Source organism: Aplidium turbinatum, chromosome 10, assembly GCF_918807975.1.
Source record: "Aplidium turbinatum chromosome 10, kaAplTurb1.1, whole genome shotgun sequence".
NCBI lineage: Eukaryota > Metazoa > Chordata > Ascidiacea > Aplousobranchia > Polyclinidae > Aplidium > Aplidium turbinatum.
Genome location: NC_137481.1, coordinates 1,452,027 through 1,467,189, shown reverse-complemented (window position 1 = coordinate 1,467,189; position 15,163 = coordinate 1,452,027). Strand labels below are relative to the sequence as shown.

General features: G+C 36.2%; 1 protein-coding gene and 1 long non-coding RNA gene across 3 annotated transcripts; one reads left to right on the top strand and one right to left on the bottom strand.

Moving 5' to 3' along the window:
- Positions 1–243: 243 nt before the first annotated feature.
- Positions 244–13,736, top strand: LOC145778662 (uncharacterized). Of its 2 annotated transcripts, none has more exons than XM_082590199.1 (6): positions 244–557; positions 1,002–1,256; positions 1,756–1,791; positions 5,411–5,549; positions 6,138–6,190; positions 13,192–13,736. In XM_082590199.1, the coding sequence occupies exons 1-6, from the start codon at positions 269–271 to the stop codon at positions 13,263–13,265; spliced, it is 846 nt and encodes a 281-aa protein (XP_082446325.1). In that variant the 5' UTR covers positions 244–268; the 3' UTR covers positions 13,266–13,736. The 2 variants fall into 2 exon arrangements, with proteins under 2 accessions (XP_082446325.1, XP_082446326.1); XM_082590200.1 differs by having other exon boundaries at positions 480–557; positions 972–1,256.
- LOC145777914 (uncharacterized) lies at positions 9,923–10,895 on the bottom strand. Its single transcript, XR_014290397.1, has 2 exons — positions 10,779–10,895; positions 9,923–10,203 (listed from the first exon to the last, which is right to left on the bottom strand). It is a non-coding gene; the product is annotated as an uncharacterized LOC145777914 (long non-coding RNA).
- Positions 13,737–15,163: the final 1,427 nt, after the last annotated feature.

Here is a 15,163-nt window from a genome sequence, read left to right as displayed (position 1 = left end):
TATCATTGGTGTACTTTTTTCCTTGGTTATTATGTTTCATTTATGTTCAAAATTTAGTTTACTTTGCAAGTTTATTGCAATGATTGCAAATACCTCTTGTTCTAGTCAAGTTATATATTATAATGGAATACAATGAAATTTGAAATATTTTATGTAGCCTACCCTAACAATAATCTTTTATTTCATACCAAGTCATAGGCCTACTATGCATCTAATGCTGATATATCGTGTAGGAATGTTTTAAGTACATCAGAAACATCTGTGCATCATGTTGTTTTTGACGTTGATTTTGGTTCAATTTTCAAGAGTTATCTTTCAAGTCACTGCTGACAGGACAAAATCAATTTCAACTTTAGATCCAGCATATACCATAAACACATGGATAATTGTGGAAGAAAAGAGATTCTTTGTATCACAATATCATGTTGAAAATTATGCAAAGGCTTTGAATATTTGTGAACTTAATGGTGGCTATCTAGCTGTAATAAAAACTGATAATGTTCGGAATGCCTTGCTGCAAGAAATAAACAATCAAAAATTTAATGACACAAACCTCTGTAAGTATAGAATTGCACTGTAAAAAAAGCCTACTGGTTTTCAATTTTTATCTGAGTTAAAATGCAGTATAAAGTTTCTAGTTTAACAAACAACAGTGAAATAGTTAAATATTATGGAAGTGGCTATATTTAAGCGCCTTTTGTCATGATGATGTGTCAGCAAAGAGCTTTGGTTTGTGGTGGTGTTGCCAATTCAAAAAGGTTTGTCCCAAATTTGGAGAAATTTTCAAATACCGGTATGGAAAAATTCTTCAATTGAATTTGCTCGCTGCTCTGCAACATTTCCCAAAGCAAAATGATTTGTCTCTTCAACGGCTTTAAAGTTTTTTCAAATTAGAATAGAATTCTTATCTGGCAACATTTAAGGCAAAATGAGCGTATGGATTGTCACTTCCTAATAATATTGCATTGCAGAGAAACAAGAATTTTTGTAATCAATTTCAGACTACAACTTTAGCTTATACATTGGATTTCAACTGAACAATTTGAATCAGTTTCAATGGTCTGATGGAAGCAATGCATCATCAGGAAAAACCTACTGGGGTCAAAACCAACCGCAGTCTGCACGGCAGGGTCAATCTTTTGTGGTTATGGGAACACCTTTAGAAAACAACTCTGTACAAACTTTCGATCTTGAATTTCTTTGGAGAACTGTCGGCATAAACTACTCAGGAAGGTTCATATGTGAGCAATCAAATGGTAAAATTAAATTGTTATGCTATTCAAGTTTCATGAAATACATTAAAGAGTGATCTTGAAATTGCTTTTGGTTATTATTTTTTTGGACAAAATAGAAATAAAACACCACAGATTTTAAGTTAGATTCTGCAAAGCTTTAAAAGTAATTCATTCATAACAATTAAAGTTTCATAAGCTACATACTATTATTAATATTGACTCATTTTGTTTTTATGTGTGCCAGTCGTTTTTTCTATTATTATTTTTTGTTACTTATTGAAGGTGGGGGCTGACTTAATGACCCTTTGTGGACTTACCATTGTATCCTTTTCATTCAGTAAGAATTGTTGGTTGTTAATTGCATCATGGCTGGTAGTTTCGCTGTAACCAGGCAATTGCATCATGGCTGGTAGTTTCGCTGTAACCAGGCTACTGGATGAAAAAATAAAAATCAGTATCACGTTTCTACAATGGTCACTGCAACTGTTTGAAGCTGAATTTATTTTTGACTTTTTTCCAGAAACGGACTTGTTTGGAAATATTCCAACACGAATACGTGAGTTCTTCGATCAATCACTTTTAGCTATGATCTCAGTTAGGCTACGTCATCCCAAGAAGTCTTGAAATGCCTTCTTGACGATTTTTCATAGAATGTATTTATCCAATATTGGCGTCAATTTTTTACTGAAGTAAGCTACTTCCAAGCAAGAATTCTGAAAGCAATTTCTTAAAGTTTCCGATTCTCCACCTAAACGATTATAATCCACTATTTGTGGACCCACAAAAACCTATCCTATCCACAAAGACCTGTCTATGGTCTTTCGCCACTGTCTTGCAACATTTTATGCACTGTTTAGTTAAACGCCCCTCAAGGCTATCGAATAATATATTTTACACCAAGAATGTCCAACCTTTTTGGCCAAAGGGCCACATGGCGGTTTACGAATGATTGCGTGAGGCACTTGAGTGCTTACTGCTAATTTGTAATTTTAGAAATTAATGGCTGTCTTATAATTCCTAATTAATAGGCTACCCTCACACCAAAATTCTAATTTTAGAAATGTGTATTATCCTTTTTTTATAATAATAAAAACAATAAACACAGCAAGATATAATAAAGTCAAGAAAGTTTTTACTACAAGTCGACAATTCAATAGGAAGTTTGGCACTGTTTTTCTTTAACTAGTTTGGCAATATTTGGTGAGATGGACAATGTAGCAATGTGAAGCGAGTTTTCCATATCGCTGTCAGAAATTAGTGATCTCACAATGGATTTGACATGGTTCATCCGCGAAAACAACTTGCTTGCAGAAGTAAGTGCTGCCGAATAATAAGGTCACGAAAATTGCCAATCTGTGAATCCTCTAATCGTTTTCTTTAGAGACATATTTTTTGTAAAATTCTAGCATTGGAAAGTCTTTGAACTTCTCCCTTACATCACATGAGCACCAAAGATCAATGCACTCCATCTGTAGGTTTTCAGGTAGCCTACCTCTTCTATCTGTACAGAAATGGGTAGAGAAACACATTAAAATGCATAGCAGACTTTTTAAAGTCAGCGAATCTGTGGTGGAAGTCTTCTAAAGTTGAACTATGCTTAATTTTGGCATTTATTTGTTCACAATTTTTCGCTTTACTGACATGACATCGAACCCATGCCCAGGGCTGCAATTTTTGCCTTTTTCGGTGACGAGGTCACTCGACACGCGCCATCACTATTCGACAAACGCCGCGCCTTACGGAAAAAAAAAAAAAAAAAAAAAGGAAAAAAAAAACTGAGAGAGGACTAAACATTGTCAGGTCCAGGAACAATCGGAGGGGGGCATCACGTGATGGGGGTGCAATCATAAGGGTGCTGACTTACGTAAACTTTCCTTCGCCAGGTACTTCAAAGCAAGGTCTAAAAGCGATGCTTCAGACGAGAAACTCCCAAGGCGTCAGTGCCGCCATTTTGAACACTGCAGGAGAATGCTTTGATCGAAGTTCCAACGCCTGGCATCAAACATTTCGCAACACACGTTTCGTGCTATTCGACACAACGGGTTTCTTTTATAGAGGAAATAACCTAGGCTACGTTGAGTTGTCAACGTCTATGCCAGTTTGTATTGCCGCCTATCGCCGTTTGAGCTAATCAACAATATTGCTCTGGTAAAATGATTGTTGGATACTTACTATGAAAGTTTTTCAAATGTAGAAAACAGCCTAGTTTCCGACCAGACGTTCAGAAATACAGAGGAAAAAAGCCGCTATTTTTATAGAAAGGAACATTTTGAACACTGTGGGAAAATGCTTTGATCGAAGTTCTAACGCCTGGCATCAAATATTTCGCCACACACGTTTCGTGCTATTCGACATAACGGGTTTCTAACTTTCTTCGAAGTAGGCTACTTTTACTTGTCAACGTCTATGCAAGTTTGTATTTATGTCTGACTTATGTACTTGTTGTTCCAAGAATGGAGATTTTTTTTGCAATGTGAATAAAGAATAGTAGACAGATAAACACGGTTGCAACTCGACTTCATTCCACTAAAAGTGTTTCTGTGATTAGTGATTACGTAATGGGCGATTTTGCACTTGCATTCACAAAAGCACACAACCCAGCTAGCAAAACCCGTCGTTTTTACATTGATTCAACGTCTGCAGACCTTGAATTGAAAAAACGAGAAGCGAAAAATATACTAGAGTAGTCTATCACGACCGCACTGTTTGATTTGTTGTGATGTAATACCAAAAGTAGCGATACGCACGCTGTTACGTTAATTCACCTTAAATAACGCAAGGGGGAAAGTAAGTTAATTTTGGGTTACTTTTAAAGTAAGTTAACAGCACAAATCGATTTAAATTTCCTGGAGGGTCTGGGTTATATTGCGTAGGCTACCCAGACAGCAAAAATCATCATTTTACATTGATTTAACGTCTACAGACGTAAAGTCAATGCAAAAATAACGAATTTTGATGCCTGCGTATCAATGCCCAAGAAAAAATTTACGTTTGTTTTACGTTAATTCGACATCTAGCGACGTTGAATTATCATAAAATAACGTTAATTGTTCAACCAGGTACCGGTAACAAACTAATAGCTTACTGCGAGATGATTGTCTCGATTTACGTTTACACTAACATAGTTTCGGCACAATTGAGATACTGCGAGCAAACACGAGTCTGTTTGATAAAGAACTAGCTGTCAGAATCGGAATTATCAGATGCTGTATCGGAGGATGAGGTTGTCGCGTCGTCACTAGAATACTTAGACGCAAACTTAAAGACGCAAAACTGCCCGTTCATGAACGCGCGATGCCATATGATTGGAAGCGTTACTTTACTGCCAAAAAACCATTTATCGAATTTCGTACTACTTTTTTAACTTGACCCCGTAGCTTTTCTAATTCCAATTTGTTTCCGTCATAAAATTCTTTACAAATTTTGCAAAATACCACACTAACTTTTCCTTCTGTTTGATAATAATCTATAGCAGATAAATTCTACTTTTTAACTGCATCTTCTTTCACCATAATTTATATTCGCAACGACATCGGTAAACAATAAGCATTCGATGAAAAAATAACTTTGCAACAATAAGACGGTATTTATTAGGTTGCAAACTTTTTACAGTTCACAAGAGCATTGTCAGCGCATAAAATAGCTTGCATGATGCTCTGGGCTACCGCCATGTGACACGCGATGAAGAAACGCATAAAATTTCGTTTGATTAAACATTAAAGCATACGGCAATTGCCGCCGTAATTCAAGGTTTGTTGATTTGGCGACGACAATGTTTTTGCCGTCGTAGATACAAGCTAATTTCGAGGGCTGTATACATGTCCGGTAGGTACATAACTTAGCGCTTGATACTCCTTTGCAATCACTCAACCAGCGTGCGATTAAAAGCTTAAGTAAGTGACTCTGATACCACACAACTTGTGCGGTAACTCGCGGCCAAACGCTTATAATCTGACTCTTTTGACGTCATATTACTATTCGACAAACAAACGCAGAATTTTTGGTCGTTCGACAAGAAAGAAAAAATCGCAGCCCTGCCCATGCCTACCGATTCAGATGTAGCACACCAATCACTAGCCATCGAGTCTTTACTACTTGGCGAATTGATCTGCAATATAGTATAGTAGCCTACCATGTGTTACACATCCATGTAATGTAGAGTTGTTGCTTTTCAGCACCAAACGAAATTGGGTTGTTCAATCTTGCCCCAATCATAGGAGGGTCGTTGGTTGGGTCCATCATAGTCATAGGCCTGGTCACTACCGCCTTTACTCGACTGTTCCGACGACGTAGCAACATTGCCTTAACTGAGAGGTGAGATTGGTAGAATGCGAATAAAATCATTATCATTTACTGCAAATGTAATTAAAAATGCAATTTTAAGAAACCGCAAGATCAAGCGGCGCTGGTTTGACCCTCGGGGTTTGCGCTTGAGCAACGTAGGCTATTTAGGGACTGCTCTCCATTCAGCGCACCTAATGGATGGAATAGCTCACAGACGGAATGGCCCGTTTCGGTGAGTCTAATTCGGTGAGTCCGTTCCCTTAACGGGGAATTTTTCAATTTTTTTTTTAAATTATCGGGTACCGTAGCCTAATTATCATTGCCGTTTTAGGGTTAGGGGTTAGGATTAAGGGTTAGAGGTTAGGAACTCACCGAATCGGACTCACCGAATAGTAGCAGACCCCTCACAGACAACTATCGGAAACTTCACACTGTTAACCTTGGTGACTGGATCTGTGTCAGTTGGTCAAAACTTCTACAAGTAGGCTACGCGAAACTCTCAAAACTTATCTCTCAAAGAAGCTTTTCTTCATCCGAGGATGAAGATTCCCTCAATCATTCAATGCTTCATTGTTGTGTTGCCAAACGTAATTCCTTTTCTTGCTTGACATTTTTTAGCATGTTTCGTCATCCATCTGATGACGCGAACTGGATAAGCCGCTTGGCGTCATGTGAGTTCTACTTTCTTGGTTTGCTTCTTGAGAAATGTATCTGGTTTTGTTTCACATGACAAACTGTAAAACAAATAGATGGTCACTCTATAGTCTATCATGTAGTACAGTCAACTTTCTCAGAATTGCTTTATTTTTGAATATGTTAGAGCTATTAGGAACAGATAAAGATTGTCATTTACGCCATCAAGCGATTTACGAGATATCGAGATTTTTGCCACTAAGAGTGATGTTTTCATATCACTAAAACAAAAGTAGCTTAGATTTCTCATTTTTTTAAATGCAGAAATAATAAAAATATGCATTTTTATAGGTTTTGGGGCAAGGAATTCAAATATGTTATTATATTTTTGAAAAAAAGGAACACACTTTATTTTGTTGTTGAAGCAAAGTTTTAGGGTACTTCATTGGAATGCCCCATATGTCAAATCTACAAAAAGATTTTTTTCCCCCAGCCTATGCTAAACTGTTAAGAAAGGCTACTTGCTTTTCATGTGCAAAAGTATGACAAATATGTTTTATTTCAAAATCAAGCTATGTTCACAATGTTTTCAATCAGTAGATTTGAAACGTAATCAGGGCCGTGGGAGCACCATCTCGCCGCCCTCCCGAAATCCACTAGTGGGCCCCTATGTTTGGTGATTGCTCTTAAAAGTAGGACCAGAAAGCGTTTAAGGCGGCAAAGTCTTTCAATGTGGGGATAAAATTAACATCCATCATTTTAGCAAAGAGTAAACAACTTTGAGATTTTATAGAAAAAATAGTTAACCGTATCTGTCACTGCTTCCTTTTGGCGTCAAGAGTTACTGGCCGAGACTATCAGGTCTACGTCTCTCTTATTGCTAATTACTCCGTCGGCTCATATCAACATATAACATATAACAACGGGAAAAAGTATGCCGTTGGTCAAAAGCCTTATCTATCACTTCAATCACTTTATTTCGCAAAATATATTCGTGATTGTGTATTTTAGGTAGAAAAGGTGATAAAGACTCGGTTTTTGACCTATTTTTGCCATTTCTTGGTCAAATTTCTCAGTTGACATTTTATTTTGAAAGTCCTTTTGCATACAACACAAAATTTCATCAATTTTGTTTTTCCGATTTTGTGCAAACAGTATTCCATGCACTTTTTGCACTACAAAGCAATTTGCGCAAATAATAAATTACCTTCCTAATTGATGTCTGCCAGCAAAAAATGACTCATATCGCGTCAAAGACCAACTCCCTACCCAGGCAGCGAAATCGACGTTGAATCAATGTAAAAATGACAGATTTTGCTGCCTGGGTAGAGAATGGAATTTTAGCGCTGTCGTGTTATGACTGACAGCATAGTTAATAAATATACCTAGTTCGCCAGCTTCCGTTGTTTTAAAGTCGGCACGTACGCCCTCTGTCGGTGGTTAATACGTTTTGCTGACTCAGCAAAACTACTAGATATAAACCTGTTGAAAAATGGCGAATTGAATGGTTGCAGTGTTTGTTAGGTGAGTTTGGGCTGCTGAATGGGGGGGAATAACGCTAGAAAGAAGAAATTGTGTTACAGAAGTGCTAAACGTTCCTTTTAGACCTTCACTGTGTAATTTTAATTAAAATATAATACTCCATGTGCACGTTTTCCTCAGAGCATACCGTAGCTCAGAATGCTTGCTGCACCAAGTTGAGCCATATAGACAGAAAGCATGCAAAAAGGCACTGGTAGCATGACTAGGCCAACAAGTAGTTAAAAGATGATGTGAGTTTTCAAATTACTAAGGAAGTGATTAGTTTATAGTTTGAAGTAGTGATCTTTAAAGTTCATAAGTTTAAAGGTGGTCTTTAAAGTTCAATGTACCAAGTATATACAGCAGCTTAGTAATTGAAGGGTTTAATTACTACATATTTGTGGAAGCTTTAAGCTAAAGTAAGCTTGAAATTAGTACCATAATTGGAAGATGCTACTTAGCCAGCATCATTTCCAAAAACATTGATTGATCAACTAATTCAGTTGACAGTGATTTTGAAAAGTGTAATTAAAGTTGTTTTATTTAGTGATACTACAAAACGGTGATATGTTTCAATTTGTTGCACTCAAAATAGCCACTTCCAAAAATAATTTGTAAACAAAGAGCATTAGCAAGACAAATTTGAGTATGTATGTATGCAGGTTCAGTAATTTAAAGCAACGATGTCACAAAGGTTAAAAGTCCTGAGATTTAGCTTAAAACTAGTTAGGTTGACGGAAGATACAGCAGAATCAGATACCGTAACTTGTTCCATATTTGGGGAGCCTGGTTTGCGACATGTATAGCATCTTAATTGATTATGTACACACTGGAAATTTGATTGAATGGACCAGTTAAGGCAGTTATGCTGACAAAGGTTATGTTTTGTTTATTTCCTTTGTGTTGTAATTTCCTATTTATTATGTTAAGCTTACCATTTTTGTAGGTCAATTAGTCCACTTTGAGACTACCAGCAGGTCACTAATGCAGTAACCGGTTAACCACTACCTTTGTTAGCAATTATCTTTTGTTGTTATTAGCATTACAGTTCATAATCAAATGCTGTACGCTTTTTAGGATTATGAATTATCTTAGTTATGATTATTTAGTTGGATAATGTCACAAGTTAAGTGTAAGCGTGGTGGAATATTGGAATAAACTGCTGTTTACCACAATGTAGCAGCACTACAAATGTGGAATTTTGTTTGTACAAAGTTCCAAGTGGTGAAAAGAAAAAAATTTCTGTTTCAACAGCACAGTGGGCAAAACAGTTTCATCAGGTAAGATCAACACAATAAAATAATGTAATTTTATGTCATGATGGTTGACATTGGTAAAAATTAAGAGCTGATGCCTAGTGAATCACGTAATGTGTCATATATATTATGTGTTTTTTTTTTAATTTTAAGCAAGAAGCATATGGTGCTTACTGCTACTGTACTTGTATATATTGAGAAGATTCACTAATCTGGCATCCCTGTGTAATGTGTATAGTTAATTTGTGATGAACACGTGTGCTAATTATAACATAGCCTACATTGTTAAATGTTATTTTTGATAGGTCATTGATTTTCAGATTTAGTTGGGGATGTCAATAGAGAGAAGATGCTACTAAGTAAAGCTTCAGATGCTCTTCTCGTATCTGTCCTTACCAGCGATAATTCAAGAAACGTTTGCTGCTGGCTGCTGTACTTGCAAGAAGAATAAAGCAGGATCATCTTGAACACTACTTCAGTTGTCAACGTCAAAGAGTTGCATGTGATACCGCACCTACAGTTCGAATGCTTGGCAGTACCGCCAAAATCTTAGATATTGTAAAGCACTCTGCAGTGAAGGGATCTAATGTCGAGAAGTGAACATTAGACTAACCACTCTGGCATACTGCGCTTTACTCGAGACTGCATAAAACAGTGATTGAAAGTGGCGTATCCGTATCTACAGCACATACTGTATGCTAATTTCCGGTACAGTAAACCTTGCATATAACATACAGTATGGGTATATAGACGAGAATTTTAATCCGGATGGTTTCTTATACATATTAGTTCATTCAGATGAATGTGGGTTATAAGAGTGGTTTACTGTACTTTCACTGCAACTACATCATTGCCGCATTGGCACCCTTCTGACCTTGAAAAGCATACGATGAAAGTATGCTACGATATTTATTGTACAAATCAAAAATGGATAACAAAATACAACAAGAATCCTCCTTCAATGTTTGCTCATACGCATGTATCTCTCCAGCAGAAGTTAGAAGTTCAGTTTTTTTATTTCTGACCATCACAGCGAAAACAATACATGTCAACATAGCAAGGATCTAGAAAGGGTCTTCAAAGGCGCCTTCGTAGAGGGTTTCCAGTTAATAGATTGCTGTATACCTTGCACAGTCCAAGTTCGACAATAAGCTTTCTTCACAGTAGTCATGATTTGCATTAGGCAGATTAAGGTTGTTGATTTCATTGCGCAATATGTCGGTGTAATACCCCACGTTTCGAAGAGAATTTCCACCTTCCAAATCTTCATTCAACTGTAAAATACAAATAAATTCAGTATTACACCATCTTCATCAATTGCCATTATTCTCTCCGAACTTAGAAGGCATGGCACCCAAAGAAGAACGTTCATTACCTCAAAATGTAAATCTAGCTACGGAATTATTGAATTAAAGCACTTCTAAAGTAGCACCATCATAATGGTGTACATATATATTATGCTTTTGAAAACTAACTTTTTCAACCTGAAGGCCAACCCTGAAGCAGTTAAGTATTTCATTGGCTAGATTTCCAAATTTCACATTGATAATATTATTTTTATTATTATCTATTTGCATCAGACCAATAAGTCCATATTACTTACCATACGTATGCAAAAAGACAAAAACAAAAAACACAAGAATAATCACAATAACCCGGTTAACAGATAATGCTGTTGCAGAGAATTGTTAATGACAAGCTGCAAATGGCACATTTAAAATATGACGATTTGACAAGAGCGTCAGAATTGCAGATTCAACGAGCATTTTTGAATAGAATTCTTAAAGAGACTTAGTTAGTAAGATATATGAATAGTATTTTGCATCTAAACAAGTGTGGTTAAACATACCTCATCAAAAAATATTGTAAGTTCTTCTTCACTCATGTCTTGAAGAGCCTCCAAACATTGTGACAACATTTTAATGACTTTTAAAAACAATATAATTAAAAACCTTTCTGTACACTTATTGCTGCATTGTAATAAATATATACTGTATTTATGAACATTCTCTATTTGTATTATGCATATAAATTGTTTTCTATATCATGAGTGGCCCACGAGTAACATGCTAAATGTGACATATCCGAAATATGGAACTGCAGTGTATATTTCCTTTTCAATGAAGCTAGCTGTTTGCATTCAAAAGTACCATAAGCTACCAATAGCCTACCTTAGCTCACCAGTGTTTAATTCAACCAAACATAGTTATTTTGCTTATGTGCTTGCGAGAATTAGCACCAGCATATTTTTAGTGGAAATGGCTCAAAATCAACTGTGGTTAGTGAATAAGAACTCATAGTACAGTACCAGTACAAATGTGTCATGTCAAATGCACTTCTTCATTTTGGTGCAAAATACAATAAGTGGAACAAGAAAGGAGATTACATACATTTATATTTTTTATCAGTAATAAACAAACAAGTTTTTTGCAAGTACATCTGCAGTCTAGTGTACACTGACAAACAATAAATATTCAATGGCAAGTTAGAATAAATTTATGGGCCTATCCTAGAAAACTAGCCACAAGAATGGGCAATTTGTTGACTAATGCACATATTCTTAATGAACAGCAAAATTGTTGATTTTGACAAGTATAGTTGTTAACATACCATATGTCAAGCAGATCACAAGTGATTAGTAACTGTAATACAGAATAAAATGATTGATTGCGCATGTCTGATGTAGCCTAAGTATCTAGATTTACATACCGTAGTCTAATAAATAATCTAATCAAAAGTTCTTCAGAATAAATACCTGTACACTACATATATATTTATATACTTTGAATAGACAAAAGTACTGTTTAATCTTGAGTCTAGGTCAATTTCCATGGGCAACAAGTGCCCTCCTTTAAATTAACCAGTGCCTAATATTCCTGGCAGAAAAGTTAGCAACTGACCAGCCTTTTAAGAACCTATGTTTTGGTCTTCTGCTGAAGAAGCCAAAATTTAATTCCTTAGTAATTTGAAAACTCACATCATCTTTTAACTACTTGTTGGCCTAGTCATGATACCAGTGCCTTTCTGCATGCTTTCTGTCTATGGCTCAACTTGGTGCAGCAAGCATTCTGAGCTACGGTATGTTCTGAGGAAAACGTGCACATGGAGTATTATATTTTAATTAAAATTACACAGTGAAGGCCTAAAAGGAACGTTTAGCACTTCTGTAACACAATTTCTTCTTTCTAGCGTTATTCTCCCCCATTCAGCAGCCCAAACTCACCTAACAAACACTGCAACCATTCAATTTGCCATTTTTCTACAGGTTTATATCTAGTAGTTTTGCTGAGTCAGCAAAACGTATTAACCACCGACAGAGGGCGTACGTGCCGAGTTTAAACAGCAAGATTCGTATTCAGTTGGCGAACTAGGTATATTTATTAACTATGCTAACAGACACAAAATGAAACCGCACACTACTAGTAAACTGTCAATCAAGCTATTGAATATCAGGAAATTTCTTGCATTTTATAATTGGCTGTGACAAAAGGTTTATTGTGAACTTCACAATTATCCGATACCAACATAATCGGGATTAAAAGTTGGGGCAAGAAAAAAAAGTAAAAGTCAAGAAATCTCAGGTTTCTAGCGTCACTGCTTCTATGTGAAATTGCTGAATTAGCAGAGGGCGAGACCATAAGGTCTACGCCAGTAACAGATACGGTTAATAGGCTATGCCGACAATGCAGGGGGTCTAGAAAAACGTTGAGAAACAACTAGTGTTTTAAAAATCTAAAATTTATATCATAAATTTTAGTTTAACAATGCAAACAATGCAAATATATGAACAATATGAATAAATAATATGAATAATATAAATAAACCTAATATCCAAATAAATGAAACGGAAAGGGGGTGTGGGGGGCTTGCCTCCCAAAATTTTTTTACAATAATGCTATTTTGGTCACTTTAAGCATTTTTAGGAGCAATAATTTTTTGTTATCAAGATGCCCAATTTGTATGTAAATTTCGAAAATTGCTTCATGGATTTTGATGACGTAAACGCCAGTCTTCATCTTTTCGCAATAGCTCTTCTATATTAAAAAATGAAGCAATTCTGAGAGAGTGGGTTACAAAAATTTTAAAGTTTGACTATATTATATTAGAATGATACGTAGGCCTAATTCCTGTAAGAATTAGATTATAATATCAGTGTTGTTTGTTAGTTATGTTATTGATGCTGTTTACAATATATTTTCACCAATAACCTTTTTTAAAACGTCCTTTGCTCAGTCGTGCCAACCCAAACGATTTATTTGCAGGGCTTAGTCGGAACAAGAGTGAAGCAAATGTAACCGCAGCCCCAACCGGTAATCAAGCGACATCTAGTGCCTGACATGATTCCAACGTGACCACTTGAATGATTGGCTTACTGTGGCAATATATTGTGCTGTGGCAATATATTGTGCAGTGGCAATATATTGTGCAGTGGCAATATATTGTGCTGTGGCAATATATTGTGCAGTGGTGGTGCGTGTGCGCTGCATTTATAACTATACGTTGTAGATGTAAACACTTCTCTGAGCAGTTGTAACTGAAATGTTGTTTTGTTATCGGGTAACATCAGCTTGTTTGTAAATGAAATGAATGTTCGTGTGATTATTTTATTGCAACTCAAGCAGTTTATTTTGTGTGTAAGATTTATTTTGTGTGTAAGATTTAGTTTGATTTAGTTTAGTTTGCGTTTAAGAAGCACTGTGTCTTTAACAGCTACTTGGCCAAGCGGTGAAAACGTAATTCACTTCATTGCATCCGTAATTCACACAATGTGTTGTAAATGTTATTACAAAGGGCTCGAAATAAACGGAGTATTGTTGTTTTGATTTTCTGCTTTGCTATTGTTTCAGCTTATAATTAGTTTCATAAAGTGTAGTTTGTTTCTTCGAGTATCGTACGCAGCACAACATGCGTTTTTTCATCATGTTGAGCTAATTTTGAGTTTGGTTAGCTACACAGTAGGCTTATATGCAGGGCCGTGTGAGCACCACCTTGGCCTCTCCCCCCGAAATCCACTAGTGGGCCCCTATGTTTAGAGCTATCACTAGTGGGCCCCTAGTGATAGCTCTTAAAAATAGGACAAGAAAGCGTTATGTCAATAATATGTCAGCTCTGCAAACTCTTTCAATGTAAAGAAAAATTCACATTTATATTTTAAGCAAACCGTAAACAACTCTAATAATATTTAGAATAAAAACAAAGGCACAGTGCAGTGGCTAATGCTATTTGTAAGGGAAGGCCTATTCTATTACTGATGTGGGTTTTATATGAGGTCATTGTCCAACCTCAGTAGCATGTCATTCTTTGCTTTGATAGCACAACAAGCTTTACAGCGCATTTCATGTTGAAAAGACTTAATAAAGTAGTCGGATACTTCAACAGAGTTTTTATTTTAAAGTAAATTTGCACACTACATCCTTTGCATCTCCCCATGTGGACAGAAGCAGCTAGAAAAGTCATTGTGTGTTGAAACTCAAGTTTCTGCCTTGATGAGGCAATTGGAGAATAAAAAGTCCATGCAGAATCTACACGTCCTTGTCAATTTTACCATGCTCCTAAGTTCAGACGGAGAAAGACCAGTTGAACCGCTTTTTGGCGGTTTAAGTGGTGATGTCCCAGGCAGAAAAAAATCTGGATAGCCTACCGGAGTAGGCTACAATTTCGACGTGGGTTCGATTCCAACTTAAGTCAAGAACGTTCGTAATTTTTATAAAGTTCGATGTTCGCTAAAGACAACATATGGATAGGGTTTAAAAAACCATACTTAAATAATATTCTCTATGGTTCAACAAAGCAAACTCTCTACCAAAACTTACATAATAAAAGTCAAGAAATATCAACGTTTTAGGAAAATTCCTTCCGTATAAAATTTCAAAACTAGTGAAGGGCGGGACCATTTGGCCACGTCTGATAACATGTTGAGTTAAATGTTCTCATAATTTTAATTTGTTAAGTTAAAAACATGTTACACGTTCACGAAGTCACGTGCTAACGAACTGAGCTATTGGGGCGAAAGGTAAACGATGTTTACCAGTCACCAACTTAAGCAGGGAGTCAAATCAAGATCATATGATTGGAAAGTGAGCGCCTGGATAGTTGCGCTATCTCACCGCTTTCTGAGATCACTTAAAAAAACCACACGGTTATTATAGTTAAAACTTCTCTTCTAATTTGAATAAAATTTAAGAAAGAAGATATTGAAAGTAAGTTTGCTTTGCCACAAACTTCTAACACCAC

What these genes read in the sequence shown, in the direction of transcription:
- LOC145778662 (XM_082590199.1), top strand. Translation starts at nt 269, where the DNA reads ATGTTGTTTTTGACGTTGATTTTGGTTCAATTTTCAAGAGTTATCTTT. An exon ending in CATATGTGAGCAATCAAATG is followed by an intron (nt 1,257 to 1,755) that starts GTAAAATTAAAT and finishes ACTTTTTTCCAG; the next exon opens with AAACGGACTTGTTTGGAAAT. An exon ending in AAATATTCCAACACGAATAC is followed by an intron (nt 1,792 to 5,410) that starts GTGAGTTCTTCG and finishes GTTGCTTTTCAG; the next exon opens with CACCAAACGAAATTGGGTTG.